Below are 21,160 nucleotides of genomic sequence, written 5' to 3' on the forward strand. Positions count from 1 at the left end.
GCCCCGCTCCGTGTCCCAGCCCCGCTCCGTGTCCCACAGGTGCCGTGACCGAAGTGAAAACGGACATCTACGTGACCAGCTTCGGGCCGGTGTCCGACGTGGAGATGGTAAGGGCCCCCTCACCGCCCCTGCTCTCTTTTCTCGGGATTCATTAGGGTGGCATCTGAGTTGACCGTCATTAAAGCAGATTACGAGGCTTAATCTCCTTGACAATCTCTAGGGCCCAGCAGAGCAGTTTGGCTGGAGCCGCATCCAGCTATTTCCCGGCAGCGACAGCCTGAGGGGCACAGCCTCGGTGAGGGCACGGGCCAGGGGTTAAAGACGCCTCGTTAGCCCCGCTAAGAAGATTCTGAGCACCTGTGGCCCGGTACAGTTTTGCAGGAATGCTGCTTGGAAGGAGACGACCTTACGAGCAGCTGCAGGGGAGTGGTGCCACTTCAGAGACAGCTGCCCCTTGCCATGCTGGGTGCCCCCAAATTCAGGGAGCTGCAGACTTGGGTGAACTCTGTCATTCCAGCAGCAGCCCAGGAAAGTGTCCTGGGAGTGAGGATGGCATTGCTGTTCTCATTCTGGACTTGGGTTGCTGTTTTGCCCTTGTACACCCTCTCCAACAGCAGCTCGCCTAAGCCTGCAGTCCGGTTTGCAGGCAAGGAGCTGTGGGCTCCAAGTACAACCAAAAGTTTTCCTGCAGCTCTTCATCAGTCAAGCCAAGAGAAGGCACAACCTTGCATTCTCACAAAACTTGACCTCAGCAAAGGTTTAGCTCCATTTCCTAAGCAACTTTTGCAGGGAGCTCCTTTCTGAAGGCTTGTGAAAATATTACTAAGAATTCTTGAAAAAAAATAACATAGACTAATATTAACTTGACACCATAATCCTACTGTGAAGTGAGATTCAGTCAGATCAGTCTTTTCTTTGTGAATATCCAAGGGAAGCTGCAGAAGATTGACTGAGCAAGTCTTTTTGTTTCTGGCAATTAAACGTTGATAGTTTGGGTTTGCACTTTGAAAGGATACTAAATTAGACATTTGTATCTCCTTAGACCTCAGTCACTTGGAATTAAATCATTATCTCTGAGAGGACAATGGGGTTTTTTCCCTCACTCATATTGAATTACCTGCTCACTGATTCACTTCTACCTATTCTTCAAATAATAAGAAAATAGGATATGTTTTCATGGACGACTTTTTTTAGTAACTACTTAATGGTAATAGGATGGGGTGTTTAAGCAGTAAATGAAGTGCCATTGGCATGTGTGTCAGGTTGTGTCATGGAGTTCCTGTTCATACAGGCACTCAGGACTGCTGACCCCCGCACAGGAGTCAACCACCTCTTTATTCTCCACAGGAATACACAATGGATGTCTTCTTTCGGCAGACATGGACTGATGAGAGGTTGAAGTTTAGTGGGCCAACTGAAATTTTGAGATTGAACAATTTAATGGTCAGTAAAATTTGGACACCAGACACATTTTTTAGAAATGGAAAAAAATCAATTGCTCATAATATGACAACTCCTAACAAACTTTTTAGAATTATGCAGAATGGAACTATTCTTTACACAATGAGGTGAGAGCCTATTTTTCTGATTTTGGTTGGCCTTTATTTTTGATTCTATCAGCAGTTCCTGCATACCATTTTTTTCATTGTCACCTACTCTAATGTGTTCCAGACTAACCATTAATGCTGATTGTCCCATGCGGCTGGTGAACTTCCCTATGGATGGACATGCTTGTCCACTGAAGTTTGGGAGCTGTAAGTTTGTCTGCATCTCTCAGTTCATTATAGTAACACATTGGTCTACATGTATGTGAGAAGATCAGAAGTAAGATCCTAAGACATTACTTAATGACATAGCTGAAATTTTTTATTATATTTTATACTGGAATTTTTTTTCTTCTGAGACTCAGACCATTCATAAGGACATGGACTGATTCACTGAAGGGTGACTGTTAAACCATATTTTATTGTTGATTATTTTATACATCTAGTAGTCAAAGTTGGTCCCTCAAGAAGGAACTATATTACTTATAGTTTTGAAAATATGTAGTAGATCTGTGTTAATCAATTCTGAAAATATTTAGTTGAGCCGTGGTACTCAGTGTATGTGTTTTACAGCAAATTAAGAAACCAAAGCTAGTGCATATCAGGTCCCACCTCAGCCATTCTCTTATTGTTGAGGGGGTTTAATTTTGTCATTAATAATGGTAGGAGCAGCATCCATGTTTTTACAGTCATTTGGGCCACAAAAGGGATTATTCTACTTATTTTTTCCATTGCTTAGAAAATACATAATTAGTAATGGTAATTTTTCCCTCTGTAACTCAGATGCTTATCCAAAAAGTGAAATAATTTATACTTGGAAAAAAGGACCCCTGCATTCTGTAGAAGTACCACAGGAGTCTTCCAGTCTTCTCCAGTATGACCTCATAGGACAAACTGTATCTAGTGAAACAATTAAATCTAACACAGGTAAGATGGAGCCATGTGGGAAATACTGACATTATAAAACACATCTTGAAAATAAATTACAGGGTTTTTCTCATATTGAACCAAATTAGTTTAACTGTCTTTTGTTATTCTAAAATCTAAAGTCCTTGGATAGACTAACCATTGTCTCTTAAAAGATAGCTTTTCAATACAGCCTCTTTAAACATAGAACTTTTCATGATATTTGGAAGAATTCCACCTGCCTCCCTGCCCCAGTGAAAAAAAAAATGAATATTATTCTCCTTTGTTTCCATAAGGTCACTTTACCTTTTTTTAAGCAGCTTATTTTTATTATCCACTAGGAGGCCTGTAAGTGATTTCCTCAGAACATATTACGTTGGGTTTAAGCCAATAATGTTTACTCATATGTTGCCAAAATAATGCTGACATATTTGTCTCTTAACAGGTGAATATGTAATCATGACAGTTTATTTCCACTTGCAAAGGAAGATGGGCTACTTCATGATACAGATTTACACTCCATGCATTATGACAGTCATTCTTTCTCAGGTGTCCTTCTGGATTAACAAGGAGTCTGTTCCAGCCAGAACAGTTTTTGGTATGCTGCACTGAGGTCTTTGAACAGCTCAGCATCACATGTATCATTCATTCATTCCTTTCATTGCTTGTTTGTTTTAGGCGAATATTCCCTTCAGCTGCTCTATTTCCATCTTCAAAGGAAAATAGGCTACTATCTCATTCAGACATACATTCCATGCATCATGACTGTAGTCCTGTCTCAAGTTGTGTTTTGGATCAACAAAGAATCTGTTCCAGCAAGAACCGTGGCTGGTATTTGTGTTTTGTTCCTTTATCATTCATTTCATTCACTGTATTGAATCCTTTGTGTCAGATACTGTAATCCAGTGAGGACTGGGAAACACAGCTGGGACGTTTCAGTGAACAAAAGTAAATACTAAAATTAAACTAAATGATATTCAATCTGTCCATGAGGGTCAAAATTCTTTAGTCAAAATGTTTGATCAGCCAGACTTATTTGTGATATTTTTCAATATATTTTTTTATGCAGGAAGGGACAATTTCAGAGTAAACATCAACCTCTCCATTTTCTAAAGAGGAATTTTTGTCCTGTGGATCTGTCATTTTGTGAAACCAGTATGTGCTAAAACTTTAAAAGAAAAAGTAAAATGCCATGGAATGGAATGATTCTCTCTGCCATAAGGTACCTCCTGGAGCAGTCATTCTGGAGTGCTCCCTGCCCTCGGCTGCTCAGGTGTCTGAACAGCTGGAAGGGCTTTCCATGGACACAGCTCAGTGGCACCAACAGCGGGCTTGTAACGTGTCCATGGCAGGGCTCGAGTCTTTCCAGTGCTTTGAATTAAAGCTGGGAGTCTCCTTTTTTTTTAGCGTGAGCTCTGCTATTAAATTTGACAGCCTCCCCCCCTTCAATGCTGAGCTGCTCTGAAACTACATTTGTTGATAAGGGGCAGACTTTCACTCACAGCTGTTATTTCTATAAAAACAAAAATAAAAATACTAAGCAAAAATAATAAAACTTGTCAGAAACTTCATGAATCCACTACCCACAAGTACATATTTTACAACCCTATTTTCTATTAACCCAGTATTTCTATGCAAAAAGTCTCTTTGTGAGACTTGTCTTCAGTGACAAAAAGCATCAGTAAGTTCTCTAAGCATACATGATGCAAGTCTCATAATTCATAATGAGCCTAGAATTGTACTTAGCAGGTTACAGGATTTGTATAAATTGATTTCAGTCAATTGGTATTTCCTACCTGCATGAAATGATATTCATAAAAGCATTGCAAACTGTTTGGAAAGCTAAGTGAACACAACTTCTTCAGGTGCCTCTGAAGGAAGATCAACACTTTTGTTCTTCAAATTCCTGTTGGGCATTGGGATGCAGTTTGGCATCATTAGGCACTTACAAGTATTATTTTCTGCCAATTGGGGGATTTTTTTAAGTGCTTACAATGATAAAATATCGGGCAATAGATTTTCAAGGATGTTTATTGCAACTGAAGCATAAAATACATATATAGGAGGTTTATACACTGAGCATGGTGCTACCTGATTTGGCTTTGTTGTGCATCTCTGGACTCTACAGTTGCATTCTCTACATTCTGAGTAAAATATATTTGCCAGGTGGTGGGCAGTGGAAGTCAGTTCTATATGCTTGAACTAATGTGCAAATAAGTCTGTAGCTGATTTGGTAATTATTCCATGAAGACTCCAAACCCTGGAATAACAGTTTTTACATTTCATACTGAAGAGTAAATAAGTAAATATGGACTTAGAAAATATTTTATGAAAATAGTAAAATAGATACTTTCTCAGTATTGTGGAAAACAGTCATGTTGGCATTTTAAAAGAATCGTTGAATCCTTATTCCATCTGCAGTTCTCCCAGGCACACTGTGAATTTCTAGTCCTTACTCATCTAAGGATTCATCTAAGGAAAAGAGGGCAAATTCCTTTTGACAAAAAAGACTTTCAATCTTTTTCGGGAAAAAAGGAAAAGTTTAAAATAGAGAAGGTTTAAAATGCATCATATTGCAAACAGTTGAATTACAAATTTTCATTTTTACTTGTAAGTTCCAAAACTGAGAGAAGAGAAATTAATAGTAGAATAACAGTGATGTGCCCAAACCAGTTTCTCAGAACAAAATAATTTAGTGACTCTATTTACCTCTAAAATGGATGGCAGTTATCAGGTTTCAGTATTTGCATTATGTAACAGATTCTTCAAAACTTACTAAGAAGTGTTCAGAGTGTGAAGACAAGGGTAAACAATCATCAGTTGCAGAGTTTACCAACTTAATTTGGTATTCAGTTTGATAAAGTAGTTTTCCACAGTGCAGAGCCTGTCATCAATATTCAGTCCACAGTGAGCGAATTCTTACCTAGATCTGGAATAGAATAGGAGACCTATTCCTAAGTTAAATTCCTGCTGCAGTAAGTTTTTATTCAGACACAGAGTATATAAATTTTATTGCTAACTAGCACATGGACAGATTCTAATCTAATCACACATCATATTGAAAAGTTCCCTCTGGACTTCTGGAATTGAAATACAGCTCAACATGCCTGTATTGATATTACAGAATGAGTCTGGCAGATTTGGGAGAAGTAGAAATCCTACTTGTTTTTATATCTCCTCTTTGTGTTTCATTAAAACATATTAAGTGATGGCATTGGGACATAGCTCACCTCAGACAGCTGACAAGCTGGATCATGTGAAAGAGTTGCAGAAAAACTCTGAAAATAGTAAGTGGGGATGCTGCAATATGCTATGACACTGCATCCCTTCCACTGAGCATCATCCATAGCATATTGATTCATCAGCACAACATGACATTGTAACATCTTTTACTTTCCCACCTCCCCTTTCCCAACTGCAGAAAAGAGCAGAAGGGGATATTCTCCACCTTATAGTCTTTAAATACCCACCGTTTTCACATCCTAGCAGGCATAATTATAAGTAAATATGAGTCACAGAGGCTTATATGTTAATGAATGAGTTTGTTCTTGCATTTTTGCCTGTATCAGGCAGCAGTGGGAAGTAAGTATATTTCCTACATTATTAATGCTGTACACTCCAAAGCAGAAGGAATAAATTCATGAATTCCTGTGAAGAACTCCATGGGGCCCATGAGCTACATGACCAGATTTGTTGTGTGAAAATAGATAAGCAGCTCTAGAGAAGTAGCTTTTCTGTCCTTCCATATCTGTAACAACGGGGATTTCAAATCCTGATACTGTTACTGAATCTTAAAAAACATATCCAATGATTAAAGACAACAGCTCGGGGGACCAAACTCCTATTACTTGAAATATTTGGATCAGAGGCTCCAACTGTTTTTAATGCAGAATTTGATTGATTCAGTGAGGGTTCTGTAAGCCATGATCTGTCTTGTACAACAACAGGAGAAGAGAGGATCGCTGCTGGGGAATGGCAGTGTGTGAATCTGCATTTCTGTGAAACATTCACTTACCCACCCCTCAAGGACAGCATCCTCCATATTTTGAGCCTGAATTTTGTTATAACCATGTTTATCACAATTCAAAGAAGCTGCACAGTGTAGAATGTCATTATCTTAACTTTCAGTCTGCTTGATGTATTAAGGAAGTTTGTCCAGAGCTTTCAGATGCTGAAGCCAGTATGGATGAGTTATTTAGGAATACAAAATACTAATACTTGTTAGTTTGTTAGTACGTAGGATGACAGCTAAAACAAAAAAGGTATTGGGGTTTTTTTGCACATATATGAATTTAAGAGTAGCAGGGCTGAAGCAAAGTTCTAATGCCCCCATTTTTTTCTCTTGTTTTCAAGGAATCACTACAGTTCTAACAATGACCACTCTCAGCATCAGCGCTCGCCATTCTTTGCCCAAGGTGTCCTATGCCACTGCCATGGACTGGTTCATAGCTGTGTGTTTTGCCTTTGTTTTCTCTGCACTTATTGAGTTTGCAGCTGTCAACTACTTTACCAACCTTCAGGCTCAGAGAGCACTGAGGAAGGCAGCCAGGGCAGCAGCACTGGCAGCAGCACTATCGGCAGCGACTGTACCGGCAGAGGACGAGATTGTCTCGGTAATTGCTTGCTTTTCTCATAATAAGCATCATATAGGAAGAGGCAGCTGAAGTAGTGAATGCAAAACAATATTAAAGTGATCTTAACCTGAAACAGATTATGTAACCAGATCGTGTCTGATTATCACAGACACTGTTCGTATTCAAGAAAATGAAAAGTCTTAAGTTATTCATGCTGTTTATTTAAATCTGAGACATGATTTACCAGAGATGTTTATTTGGTAAGATACTTAAGGAAAGTCATTAGACTGTTATCTGTAATACTTCTCTTGAGCAATGCTGTAGGCAGTGTGTGTGGTCAGGCAAGTGTGGTTCTCAGAAAGTCTGCAGAATTTGTAGGAGAGTGTACAATGGAAGGAGCATGTGCCTTGGCCAGATGATTATGGGATCACTGTCAGACACAGTACATACCATAAGTGGGTCATCTGGAAGATGGGTAATTAGCTTTTACATAAACTTGGCATCTGTTACTTCTCTAAAAATCTGTGTTGGTGAAAGTTTGGGGAAAAAAGCATAAATTAAGGATAGATTTTAGAACATGCGAAAGACAGGAAGTCTTTCTAGTATCAAAAAAGTATGTCAGAATTGCCTGTAAATATTATTCCTTACATCTCAGGCTAAGTAATGAATGCTGCTTCTCAACATATGTTAATGCATTTATAACTATAGCCCTCCTGTTTCAAAATCAGTTTTACTACCACAACAATTTCCATTTTTAGAGGAATAACAGAATTGGAATGACCTTTTGCAAAACCTCTGAGTCTGTAAGGAATAAGGAAGTCAATCTAAGAGGTGCCTGTATCAGGACAACACCTTATTCACCATGTAGTAATGTTTCCACATTTTCTTATAAACAGCAGTTAAAGTACATTTAGGTACATTCAGACCACTAAACTCATAATGGATAAGTTCCATATAATAGCAAAACCAAAGCTCCACAGCACCTTGCTGCTGGTGCTCATTAGAACAAATGCTCTTCTACTGGGAAGCATTATGCTTGTGAGCCATGTTGTATTTTGCTTATAATGGCATTAATATTGAAAAGAAATTAAGACATTATAAGCCATAAGAAAGAAATTAATTTTACTTTCATTAAATATCTAAATGCAAATAGGAAAAAAGAAAATCTTTATATATTTTAATCAAAAATATTTCAAAATACTATGAAGCACCCTCCTTCCCCCTTCAGTCTAGTTAATTTTATTTAAAATATTGCTTTATTTGAATATACAGAATTTTTCACACAGTAGTCAAAAAGTCTGTACACTCAGGAAAGAAAGATGTCAGAAGCCCAAATTCTGCTCTCCTGTACTGGTGGAAGCAGGAGCAGCTCTGGTGCAGTGGCTGACCTGTGCTGGTTTGGAGGAGGGACAGGGGTCTGGCTGAGATCATCCAAGGCCTGGGCTGGCTCCAGGACAGCCTCTCTGTTGACCTCAGTTAACTGAGCCAGGCCTTGGCTTGCTCTGCTGTCAGCTGCAGGCCAGGCCTGTGTGAAACACAGACCTAGGGGTGTTCCACTGCAAACCCGATGGCAACAAGCTGGGGAGTCATCTGGCCCCTGACACAACCCTGTGTTTATTCATGTGGTGGCCAAGCTTGTTTCAGCATGTCAAACCCAAAGGTGTTACATATACACAGGTATAAAAACCACAATGACAGTTAGCTTTTTAATCCATTTCAAATGTAAATTTTCTGTATCACTCTTATTGTTTCATCACTATGGCTTTCTTTATGCAGGAAGATCCTAATACTGGAATTTGCAGGAGAAGGGAATTGGTGGCACTTTCTGGAGTGCACCATTTGAGTAATGCTTTGTGAGGTGGTCAGGGAATACACCCCATGGATCAAAAGACATCCTTTCCATGTGAGAGACTACATTTAAAAGACAAAAGATTACCACCCTGTAACAGCTTGATTCCCAGTTATTTTCTGAAAGACCTCTTGTTTTAACAGAAAACAGCACAGAGCAGGGAAATCCCTCTGGGAGAGCTTCCTTCTCCCCACAACCTTGTCCATGTGCTTCAAAATAACATGGCTTGGGCAGAAAAGGATTCTCATTTTCTTTGAGAACCTTGGCCAGCTGCAGAGCAGCCATATGTCACTGGTGTAGAGGATTTAGAATTCCTTAATTACATCAGAATATATTGAATATGTTTAATGAGTGTTCTAGTATAACTAAGGGAGAGAGCTTCTCTTTGGATTATCAAGCACCCTTTATGAGACCATCCTAGAAACAGCTACATGCATTAAAGTCTTGGCTGAAAACGTGGCATTTTCCATCAAATTAGGGAGACCTTCCTGCTCCTTCACAATTATCAGATCATCAGGTAGACTGTTAAAAACAAACAGCAACTTTCAATTATATTGACTTTTGTCATCCCAACAAAAAAAGTAGATGCTGATTATTTGTTTCTGCCTGAGATAAATATTTGTCTGATTGACAAAGCCAGTGCAGAGCAGTAAGGAAGATTTAGAAGTAGCTGATATCACACTCAAAAACAGGAAAAAAAAAAAGATTAACTTGATTTCAACATTTTTTTTGTTCAACACTGAAGTCTAATCCCAGTACTTTTTTCTGGGGAAGCAGTGAGAACAAAATTAAGTAAGTTAAATTACGGAAAAAACCTCAAACAAACCTCTCTAGTGCTGTTTGTGTAATTCTGTCTCATTTAGACACTTGAAGCAGTTTCTCTATGCTGCAGAAATTTTGCAAAGTAAAGGTAGAGACAGGGATTGTTTTGGACAGACACTGATAGATTTAAGAGCCAAATGTGACTCTGAACATTTAAATCTGTTTCACAGAAAAATATATTTTGACAGCAGAGGGGCTCTGTAGCAGTGATATGATTTTTCCAGTATGCTACAAATGAATGTTAGGAAGAGACTCTGCCACAGCACATCCCACTGCAAAGAGGGTGACGATGGCTCCAGTCTCTGCTGTCCTTCATGTGCACCTGCTTTATGTGGCAGCAATTTTAGTCCAATGGGCAGGGGATATTTTTCAAAGTCATGTTTTCTGCCTCTGCTTTGCATGGAAAGCCCTTAGATTTTCCATGCAAAGTAAAATAGCTTTGAAATAATAAGGTAACAGCCTCTCCCCCTAATCACCTTTACCTGGTGGTTAGGCTAGATTTTGAGAAAGATGAATTTCAGGCCCTGAAGGTTAAGAAAGAATTTGAACATGGTTTTCCCATGCTCCAAGTGAGTTATTCAACCTAAGTAATTTAACCCTTTTACTAAGGTAGAACATGATGAAAACCAATCTGCATGTTATTCCTCATAATATTTCTAGCAAAGGGAACCTAAATTCCCTAAAGAGATGCCTAAAGCTAGGGCTGTTAATGACTTCTAAACTATAGTCAGCTTTTAATTGTGCAGGACACTGTTTATAGATGTTTGCAATAGACATCTTTTGAATCAGATCCCACAGATGGGATATGCAAAGAAATGTCTAAATTAGGGGTTATAATGATTGTCTGTCAGGAGATGGATGCTGAAACTGCACAGGACTGTAAAGAATGAGGTGCCTTCGGGCATGGCCAAAAGAAGATGTTACACAATGGGATGGACTTTCCTGCTGCAAGATGCTGCATGTGGATTGTTCAATAGCTGAGCAGTTTTTACAGATCCCACTGTTGGATGGAGGAGCTAATCCATGTTATCTCCCTCTTTGGGATCTGAGTCATTAGCATGTGCTGTCATGTGTGTCATACAAATGTTTGAAACTGCTCAAACTGTATCTACTGATGAGCAGAGACAAAGGATGTTATGTGTTTAATTTAGCATTCTGCCCTTGACAGGCATTGAGTTTTGGTTCTGGGTTGGGTTTTTTGTGTGTATGTTTTGTGACATTAGCAAAGTTCAATATCTTTAATCCAATAAATTATAAAGAAAAGGAAAATAACCCACTATTTTTATCTAAACTTTTAGAGTATATTTTACTGCATTGCTGCCAGGAAAAAGAGATGTGAGTGAGTAAAAGAGAGACAAGTAAAGACATAGAGATATTAATTTGTTTAAAGTTAGCCAGTATCTGAGTTGCATATTTAAGATACTGTTACTGTTAGATCATAAACTAAACTGATAGTGAGAATATGTATTTGCAGTACAAAGCAACAGAGAAGAGCTGAGAATTCTACAAATATGAATTATAGAAATCTCTTGAGGGAAAGAAACATAAGAACAAAGTGCATTCATAAATCACAGTTACCATCCACATCAAAATCAGAGAAGGCAGACAAAGAATTCTGTTTACTCTTCAGTTATATATGCTGTATTTTTTGAAACCTGGAAGCCAAGAAATTTGCTGAAAGCCTCCTGAGATATTCTGAGAGTAAGCAAGTTCTAGTGATACTGAGGAGAGTTGTGAGGGAGCAGCATCTTTATGGACAAGATGAGACTGCTTTGTGGGCTTTCCAGGGGATGGGATTGCTTGGCTGCAAAAGCTTAATAGAAGGCAGACTGTGCCTTACAGAGCACAGACATGCCAGGCTTTGTCTAGCCCAGTGTTCTGGGATCACACTAAGCAAGGCCCTGGCAATCTGTTCTGGGTCACTGGGTGGGCAGAGACAGTGGCAAGTTTAATTGCCCCATGGGACCAACATTCCACAGGAGTGCCAAAGCACTGCTCTGCCTCAGGGTTCAGTGACTTCAGCAAAGCCAATATTTCATTATGACACTGTGCCACTCTTCAGGCTCCCTGGAACACACTCCTTACTTTCTGAGGGATTGGCTCTGGGAACTATGCAAAATAAGCTGTTCACTGCGTTTTCTCTGTGTTCTGTTAATGTTTCATGATGTTATTGTGGGTAATCTTTGTCAAAAGGAGAAGTTAAATCTAAATATAGTATACAAATTACTGTAGCTGGTGTTCAGAACTCAACTGTCGTGAATTCCAATGAAATATATGAGTTGTGGTTCTGGGGCAGCAAGTCTGGTCTACAGTCAGCTACCAAACTGAGAAACATCTTCATTGCATGTGGGAGAGAAATTCATAGTGGTACACAAGAAAATACACTTGACCCTGAGTTTACACTTTTCCAAATGCCTATTCAAATGATCACAAAGATTTTACTACCTCCACATTCTAAATATGCTCACTACTGAACATCATCCACAGACCATATGCTACATCTGTTCTACTTACTATTAACTCCATCACTGTAGCACAACAATTACTGATTCATGCTTGAATGATCCAGAGCAGAATTTGACCCACCTTATACCACAATATTGTAGGACTAAAAGGGCTAAAATTCATCTTAACACCTACATTTTTTGGAACCACTTATTCTCCACAAAGGTGAAGTTATTCCCCAGTACAGTGAAAGCCAAGATACCTTCCAGCCTGTCCAGTTCAGCTCAAAGCAGGGCAGGCAGACAGGGCAGCAACTTGACTGGGAGCAGCCAGGCAGCTCAGTGTGTCTGTGTGAGAGAGGGATTATTGTTCTGATTAGTGCAAGTGGACATGGATAACCCTCCTTCTGTTCCTGTGACACATCTGGAGATCATCCCCCTTTTAAATCGCTCTGTTTCTTGCTGTGTTACTGGAAAATACAAACCCGAACATCTGTGTTCCAGATAGGCACAGCCCCAGAGCAGGAATGCTGTTTAACACCATTCCAAACATGGCAACAACCACATAATGTATAGAGGGGATGCTGGAAGTGGTGATGGGTTGTAGGGGAAGAAGAAGGGCAATAGGTAAGAGAGAGAAATACAGAAAAAGTACCTTTTTTTTTTTTTTCAAATAAAATGTTGTTCTCTTTTTATTCAGACTAAAATCATCTCTCCCTAATTTTAGTTGGATACCAGTCCATTCATCCATGAGCAGAGCTCATGTTGTAGCAATGTCCCTTGTTCTGATTCTCTGACAGTAACACTGACTGCTGAAAGGATAATTCCTGTTATAACTATATTTTAAATCATCCAGGGGACACCAGGTGTGTTAGGCTAGTCTGTTATCTAGAAACTGGCCCAAGTACAAGGGTAGGCAATGTATTTCAGAAAATGCTGCTTTTCCCTTTAGTGACCCTGTCATTTATCTGATTGCCCAAAATCTGTTCCCATGCTTAGAAATCCTGCAAGATAAATCCCAGAAATGCTGACAGTGGAGTACATTTAAGTGAATGGTTGTCATTAAATCACTCCCAAAGAATGCCTTTGGACATTGCATATCTAACAGCACTTTTCTACCTTAAAACCATTCAAATGTTACCCTTCCATTTTACTATAGATGTCTATGCTGTTATATTGCCAGTTATTTACGTTGTCTAAGACTTCCCTCACCTGCTTCAGTCATTTGGCCATCAAGTTCTGCTGACCAAAAAAGCTACTTATCTAACCCAAGAATATCTGTATGTTGTGCAATTTTTCAGCAATAATCCAGGAAGTGATTTTTTTCAGTTCTTTATTGACAAAGATTTAGGCTCAAGCTCAACTAAACTGTTGTATGTTAGCTTTGTGTTTGAGAGCCAGAGCCATTACTGTCGCTCTGGGTTAGAACAGCACAGCACCTCATCAAAACCATAACTGTTAGAACAGCACAGCACCTCATTGAAACAATAAAAACCAACTCAACACTCTTGGCATTCTTCTGTATTTTCTCAACCACCAGATGAATCTTTTGGCTGCTTCCCCACATCCACTAATGGCAGTCCTGGGATATGGCAGTGGGAACAAGGTTTTTGAAATTTTTCTCCTATTTGACACTCCTATGAAAGTGGGCAACTGATATCCATTAGGCTTGGAGCCTGTGGCAGACCCTGTTCCTAAACCATTTCTGCAAGGAAGAAACCTATTACTTCTACTCTTGTGAAAGTAAAATAATGGCAACTTGGCCACAAATAAAACAGATGTACATAATGAATATACTTGTGAGCCTAGTAACTAAAAGGTAAGCTCTAAACAGTCCTGAGTTCTGGCTGGATTTTCTTACAGCTTTCTGAGAATAATTGGACCTGGCTATGAATATTGCACAAAATATGGGAGTCATTTGGTTTCATTTTACCATAAATGAAAATAAAAATTGCCCCATTACAGTTAAGTACATTTGTCTTCAGTCAAATGCATGGAAACGCTGTGGGAATCATATATTTGAAAAGGAAATTTCATCCTAGAAAAAACAACACAATTTAACATTCATGTCTTCAGCACCTGTAAAGTTACTCCATTGCCTTTTGTGCAGCAATTTTGTAGCTCTTGTGTGACAGCTCGACTTCATTCAGGGAGTGTTTACTGAGCTTATCCCTGGGTTCATGCAGGGAAGACTGTGCTTGAGCCAGCCATGTGTGTTATCTTGTTTAAACTTCATCCATATCTGCATAAACTTCAGTCATACCAATATATTGCAACTTAGATGCATCATTACCTTCCTCTCCATTTAGCTCCATCTTTTCTTTTTCTCTCTTGTAGCTTCCATGTATTACTACATTAAAAATATGAAAAGCACATATTCTGCCCTGTTTTTCCAGCAAAGCCTTAGGCCACAAACATACCTCTGTATATTTGCAGTATTTCTGTGATTTCCTTAGGTTGCACTATAGCAGAGAAGCAATGATAAAATCAGAAAGTTGAGTAAAAAGATGGAGAGAAGCCTAATGATCACAAAACCTAAGACTGTATCCAAAAATCACCCTCTTTTTTCCTCTCCCCTCTTTCTTCTTTTCTTCCACAGCATTCTGACTCCAACTCTAACCTGAAGAAGCGAGTAAACTCTGTAACATCTCAGGCAGAGCAGTCTCCTGAACCCAGCATAATATCAAATACTGCATCCCAGTGTCAGGCAGTGTCTGTGCCTCCACCAGCCCCACCACAACCACCAGCTATTGGAGGTGCCAGTAAAATAGACCAGTATTCCAGGATCCTCTTTCCAGTGGCATTTGCAGGATTCAACCTGGTGTACTGGGTGGTTTATCTTTCAAAAGACACCATGGAAGTGAGTAGTTAATTTTCTGAATACTTGTTTATAATATATGTTTACTTGGCCAATATGATTTCAACTGTTCATGTACTCCTGTGACTCCAGGCAATCAATGAGTCCTTTCTGAGGAATCCCAGAAGGTTTGCTCTGACAAACCAGCCTGGCCTGCAGTGCCCTGGAGCAGCTGTGGCATCAGCACAGCACAGGGGCAAACCCTCAGCTCTCAGCCAGGTTGCACTGAGCACAACCTGCTGTGTAAGACAATCTGTGATGTCATTCTCGGCAAACAAACTCATCTTAACTCTTCCATTTCTCTACCTGTGTGCAGTAAGGAATGGTAGAACTATCTTTTGAAGCAATGCAGTGAAGGAGATAAGAACTTTAATATCCTAAAGTTTTCTCAGTGAGGTAGTACAGTAAGTCTCCCCAAAAAAGTTTCTTATGCATAGTATGAAAGATTAATAACTGCAGTATAAATTTTGTGAGTCAAGAATCCCCGGTTTTATACATTTTAATGTTGATTTTCCCTATTTTTTTTCATATAACTGCACTGTTTTATGCAGATGAAGCTGTTAAATTCTTTGCTTAAGTTTGTTTGAATCAGGTAGAGAGAGATATCCATGAGGTCCAGAAGAGATGTGTGCCCTGCAAATTGGGCATGTCTAGAATAATCAGTCAGTGATTAGCCATTAAGTCTTTGATGCTTTAAATCTCTAATTTTTCCCTTTTTGCCTAAACACAGTTAATGGTTTCCCATTTCCTTAGTAAAAAATACATTCATTTGCCTCGTTGCCATAGAGTTTTTGGATCTCCCTGTACATTGCAGTCAATATGATTGGTACATTTAGCTTTATTTAGGACAGCTAGAGAGATAATGAGGGTATTTAGATAGCACTGAATGCACAAAGTCCCCACATCAATCCAAACAGGGGCTGGAGAGCTGTGCTGGTGGGGCTGGACCTTCATCTCCTGGATAAGAGGGAAAGCTGAGGGGAATGTCTGAGACAGCCCAGAGGTGCTGCAGGTCAAGGGGCCCAGGACAGTGCTGAGCAGGTGCCTGGGGCACGTTGGCTCTGCCTGAGGCACGTTGGCTCTGCCTGAGGCAGAGGCTCCCAGCCTCTAATTTGGCTGATTGTTGCCCCAGTGTGCCGTGGGAAATGCTCTCTCAGAGCTGGAGATGCTGCCAAGCAGCTTTGTGGAACCAGGAGGGCAGGAAGGTGGGAGGCACTGCCTCTGCCAAACCTTCCTGCAGATGTCTCTCTCGAGAGGCCACAGCTGCCAACTCCTGGCCACTCCAAACGTGGCCAGTGATAAATGCAGCATTTGTGCCAGAATTACTGATCCTGCTGTTAAAATGCTGCCTGTGTGTGCAAAGTCCCTGCAGAGCAAGGCAGGAGCGAGCAGCTCCTGGACACCGTGCAGCCCCTGGGGAGGGGTTGGTTCCTCAGCTTGCCCAGCTGCTCTCCAGGGATTCCATTCAGCCTTCACACTTTGCAGCTAGAAATATTTGGAACACAGTTGCCATTTCCCCTGGTAGTGAGGAAATATTTACACTAAACCTCGTATATTAATAGTTACATTAGAACTAGCCTTTTAAAATACTTGAAAAGTCTATGACAAAGTGCTGACTATAAATATTTTTAAATGCTGCTTTGCAAGCTCACAAATATGCTCAGAAGCTCAGAAATTATGTTCTGTAGTAGCATCATAGACAGACAGAAATCCAACAGCAACATTTAGAAAAGAGAGAAGTATTGACAGCTGGGGTGTTTGGAATTATGAAGAATGTAAACAATTATGTAAAATGTTGATCAAGCTCTTCTTCATAAATTACATTTTCCTGTTTATGTACTCATTTGTAACTAATAATGATTGTGATATACACTGCTAGGTTTCTAAATCAATATGTTGTATCACTTTACCAGTTGTTACTTTCAAGGAAAACTAGGATTTCTTTTGCTTTAAAAACATTAAAAATAAGTAAGCCTTTCTAGTCAAGCAGAGGAGATACAAAAGTTAGGTGAGCGAAGCATGGCATGTTCAAAGGCAGTTCAACTTAATTTCTGGCTCCCTCAGGCCCAATAGATTAAATATTGTTACAGTATTATTCAGCTTATTCAATTTAAAAAGCACATTTTGTGTTGTATTTCAAGTAAATTGAATATATATCTGTATATCTATATAGATCTATATATCTTTGCTTTTTTCACTGAGCTCCTGTGGCTTTTGTTTAAAACAAAATGGGGAAAAATTCATTGAAATAACCAGTTCTTGTAGTGCAGCTTTCCAGGATTTTGATTAGTTTAGTTTGGAGAGCAGAACATTATTCACCAAAGTCTGTCGTTGTGGAGATTCCCAAACCCAACAGCTTTACAGTAGCAAACAAGACACATTTGTCTAAATTAGCCAAATGAAAAGTTCTTGAAAGGAGAACAAACCTTTCTGAGAAATGAGAAGTTGTTCTAGATTTTTATTTTGTCATACAGTATATTTTGGCTTTGCTTTTTTGTTTTAAACCTTGCTAAATCCTTCAGCTGAATACTAATTTATGATGGTGACCTTGGTAGGTGAATTGCACACTTAGTTTATTTTAAAATTTGCTTGCTTTAGGATGCAAAGAGTCCCCTTTTAAAGAGAAGACTACAAGTACTTCTCTGCCATGTAATTCACAATGCATATGATGTTTTCACATCATCTTACACATCTTATTTCTAAATCTATTTTAATTTTTATATGTAACATTATATTACACTTTTTCATGTAATAAAACTTGGAATGATGGAGTGAATAACACTAAAGAGGGAGATGATCTTAAACCTTTGATGATAAACCACAGAGAAACAAGCAGAGGCCACCTTTTTGTTTGGGAGCAGAGAAAGATACAAACTCACTAACTGGGCTAAATGTGCTGAGCCCTGGGTATTATTTGGACACAGAGCTCAGTACGACGGCAGGAGGGCAGTTAGGTGAGGAGCTGAGGAAATGAGATGCTGATGATGGCGAGTGGGGAGAAAACAACAGAGAAAGAAACAAGAACTGGGACAGTATTTGACTCTGGTATGTTGTTATCCACAAAGCTTGCAGGATGTGTTGTTATATCATGTTTCAATTTAAACACTTGCAAAATAAAGTTCAGGGAAACAGCCATTTCCATACACACTTAACTGAGCTTTGATGATCCAGGCAACGAGCATCAGATTCTAAGAGGGCTCTCCCCTGTCATGCACTTCTCTTTTAAGTCTGCTGCGAGTCAGAAATCACACGGGTTTGTTGGTTTGCCCAGCTTTTGTTAACAGTTGGTAACAACCCATAATTAACCTTCTCTCTAAACTTGTCTTGCAGTTTTTTGAACCTTCTGCAATGCATTTCCGAAATGAGCCTCAGTCCAACTGAGGAACAACTCCAGATTTCAAGGAAATCGCTCGAGGTCTCAGAGGGCTGAAGAGACTTCAAAAGATTTGTCTGTCTGTCCACAGGTGCTCTCCATTTTCAAACGGGGAATATTTATATTGGACATCACCTGCATGCAAACTCTGGACAAATCAAGAGCTGCAAACGTCTTGGGGTTCTAACAATACTTTCTTAAGATTTCTTACAGTGATTCTACTACAGAAGTTCTTCTTAAATTGTTTTGTTTGATTGTCAAAGGAAAGAACGTGCATTTGTTCTAAAACTGTTGCAAACAGTTGAACATTTACATCGATATAAAATATCAATAAAAGGATTTGTTGGGTTGGGTTTTTTGATATAGAATAAGGATTGCTAAAAGGAGCCCGATTCTGAAATGGTTGGGAGTTGCACTGATTTCCATCACTTGACATTGACCCAAAATACTGTTGGAAAGAAATCCTATGAAAAGGAGCTGCAGTTCCATAATGTTTTAATCCTTTTATGTAAAATATTAGTGATTATTTATTTTTATTTCATTTTAATCTTTAATTTGAGATCATATTTATAAAGAATGAGATCTAAGAAAAAAAGGAAACATAAGCTATTTTTTGTGTGCTTCAGCTGCTCAGCTGCCATGGGGTGACTGTTCCTGTTGGGAGTGACCACGGCAGCACAACCAGACTAAGAACAAGCAATTGCTCAGCAGGATCTGGAAATGCAGGACTGAGATGTCAGGGAGCTTTCAAGGTCTAAAGCTGAATAGACAGAAAGATGCAGCTCCCCATCAAGCTGAATGCAAGGCTCCAGCTCCAGGGAACTGCCTGGAAGCAGCTCTGGGTAGCTGGTTAAGGAACAAGCTGCATTTATCAGCTCATTCTACTGAATTGCCTGTAGCAAGCTCCCTAGAAATTTTTTCCAGAGCCAAAGTAGTGTCAGCATATTCAGAGTTTGAAGGTAATAATATTTTGTCATTCTCAACACAAACAGCCACAGAATTTCTTCGTTCACCCTTCATCTCCAGAATCCCTCCTTAAATGTGATGAGGAAACATATGCCTAATCCAATCAATCCCAAACCAGTTTTATTGCAGGTGTAATGGTCATTGGTAGGAGTCAGAAGCACACAAAGAAGTTTTAGATGCAGCCATTTAAAAATCAAGGATTCCACCCTATTTTGAAATTAATTTTAGTAAAATAAAATAATAAAATGACACATGGATTCAGGATACTCAGGGTCTTTTGCTTTGTCTAAAAAAGCATCTTAATCCCTGTGAAAAAATATTTACAGGATGACTAGTGAAGTCCAGTAAGTCATGGACTGTTACTGGCACTGTCCAGTGGTAGCTGTGTGATGTCCCAGCTCCAGTTGTTTTCCCCCTCCTGTTTCCAGAGGAGTTGGGAGCTTTTCCCAGTGTGGGAGCTGCACTGAACAGGGGCCATCACTCTTTGTCCACCCTGTTCTCCAACGCTGAGGGGCTCAGATGGGACAATTTAGGGATTCAAGTCAACAATAACCATTGTTTGCACAGATGTGCCACGTTTGCCGTTTGCTGTTCCTGGCACACTTGGATGGATTTGTAAGTGTGCTGAAGTCTTTCTTCATTTTGCTTTGAAACTAAAATTGTGACAATTTTTCCTATTTTCAGGCTTTATGTACTATTTTAAGAAAAAATGAAACTATGGATATTGGACAAGTATTTTATAATTTGTAGATACATCTTATTTGAAAAAAAAGCAAATTGTGCTGTATGGACCCAGAAGTAATTTTTTTGGGTAACTATACTCATTCTTGCTTCACAGATTAACTTTTATTTTGAGTACATTAATTTCTGTAAGAGTTTTCTGAGTATTCTAAAACTGGTTTATGCACAAAATGAAAATGTTTAAAAGCCGTAGTAAAACAAGTGACACTAAGGAGCTAAATTTTGTATCTGCTCTTTGCCTAAAAGAAAATTAAATATGAATTTTACAGGAGATGCAGAGAGTTACTAAATAGTCACTATTTCCTTGGAGTGTAGTATTTCAATATGTAAAATGTTGTAATGTCCTGATTAGGAAGCTGTATCAGCACCTTAAAAATGTACTGGTAGCACTTGGTTTTTAACAACATATGTCAACATGAGCACAAAGGCTGCTTATCTTACTTATCTTTTTTTTCCAAAGAGTGTGGATAAGAGTGTGGATAAGAGAGACAAGGGTTGGTTCTCCACAGCTGTTTGAATGGGAGGAAGGGAATGTATATTTTTCTGTTCCATGCTTTGTAGAGACAGGGATGTGAACAATACTGTTAATAATGTTAAGTTCTATCTTTGAATAAATGTAATTACTTACAATTAATGTCAGTTCTTAAAAATCCTGGTTATGGTCAAGCACCAACCAACCAAGCACGACTGTAAAAGAGCAGATAAATAGAAAAAGGTCTTATGTATAGGTTTATATATATATGTGTGTATATATTTTATGTATGCATATATACATATGTATTTCTGTAGAAAATATAAATAAATAATGATAATAATTATTATATTTCTTTATTTAGTACAAATTTAAAGGGGATATGGGTTTCTTCCAATATTTTTGACTGTACTGAAATAGGAAGAGCAGGAGCTAAGTTGATATAAGATGGGAATTTCTATATGGAAAACAGACTCTGTGGGAAGATGGGCCATTCCTTTGAGCTATTGCACTCTGGGAATACATTATTCAACACTGACCTAACTTTAGATGTATCCTGGTAGAAAGGATTTTCTGGTTTTAGCCCACCCACCCCACAAAGTGTAGCTTAAA

At 39.0% G+C, this 21,160-nt stretch overlaps 1 protein-coding gene across 4 annotated transcripts in view; it reads left to right on the forward strand.

The window, feature by feature from the left end:
* The window catches only part of GABRA6 (gamma-aminobutyric acid type A receptor alpha6 subunit), a 21,410-nt gene extending 613 nt beyond the window's left edge, over positions 1-20,797 (forward strand). The window contains exons 3-10 of one of the 4 annotated variants that reach the window (XM_027643263.1): positions 40-107; positions 1,348-1,568; positions 1,672-1,754; positions 2,328-2,471; positions 2,896-3,048; positions 6,804-7,063; positions 14,739-14,999; positions 18,327-20,797. In XM_027643263.1, the coding sequence (XP_027499064.1) occupies positions 40-107; positions 1,348-1,568; positions 1,672-1,754; positions 2,328-2,471; positions 2,896-3,048; positions 6,804-7,063; positions 14,739-14,999; positions 18,327-18,377 (1,241 nt within the window). In that variant the 3' untranslated portion in view covers positions 18,378-20,797. Of the gene's footprint in view, positions 1-39; positions 108-1,347; positions 1,569-1,671; positions 1,755-2,327; positions 2,472-2,895; positions 3,049-3,128; positions 3,282-6,803; positions 7,064-8,800; positions 12,008-14,738; positions 15,012-18,326 lie in introns of those variants that run through there. The other 3 variants (XM_027643265.1, XM_027643266.1, XM_027643267.1) reach the window with 3 other exon arrangements.
* The last annotated feature ends 363 nt before the right edge of the window (positions 20,798-21,160 follow it).

The sequence above is a fragment of the Corapipo altera genome, unplaced genomic scaffold (assembly GCF_003945725.1).
Source record: "Corapipo altera isolate COAL_440 unplaced genomic scaffold, ASM394572v1 75, whole genome shotgun sequence".
Classification (NCBI taxonomy): domain Eukaryota; kingdom Metazoa; phylum Chordata; class Aves; order Passeriformes; family Pipridae; genus Corapipo; species Corapipo altera.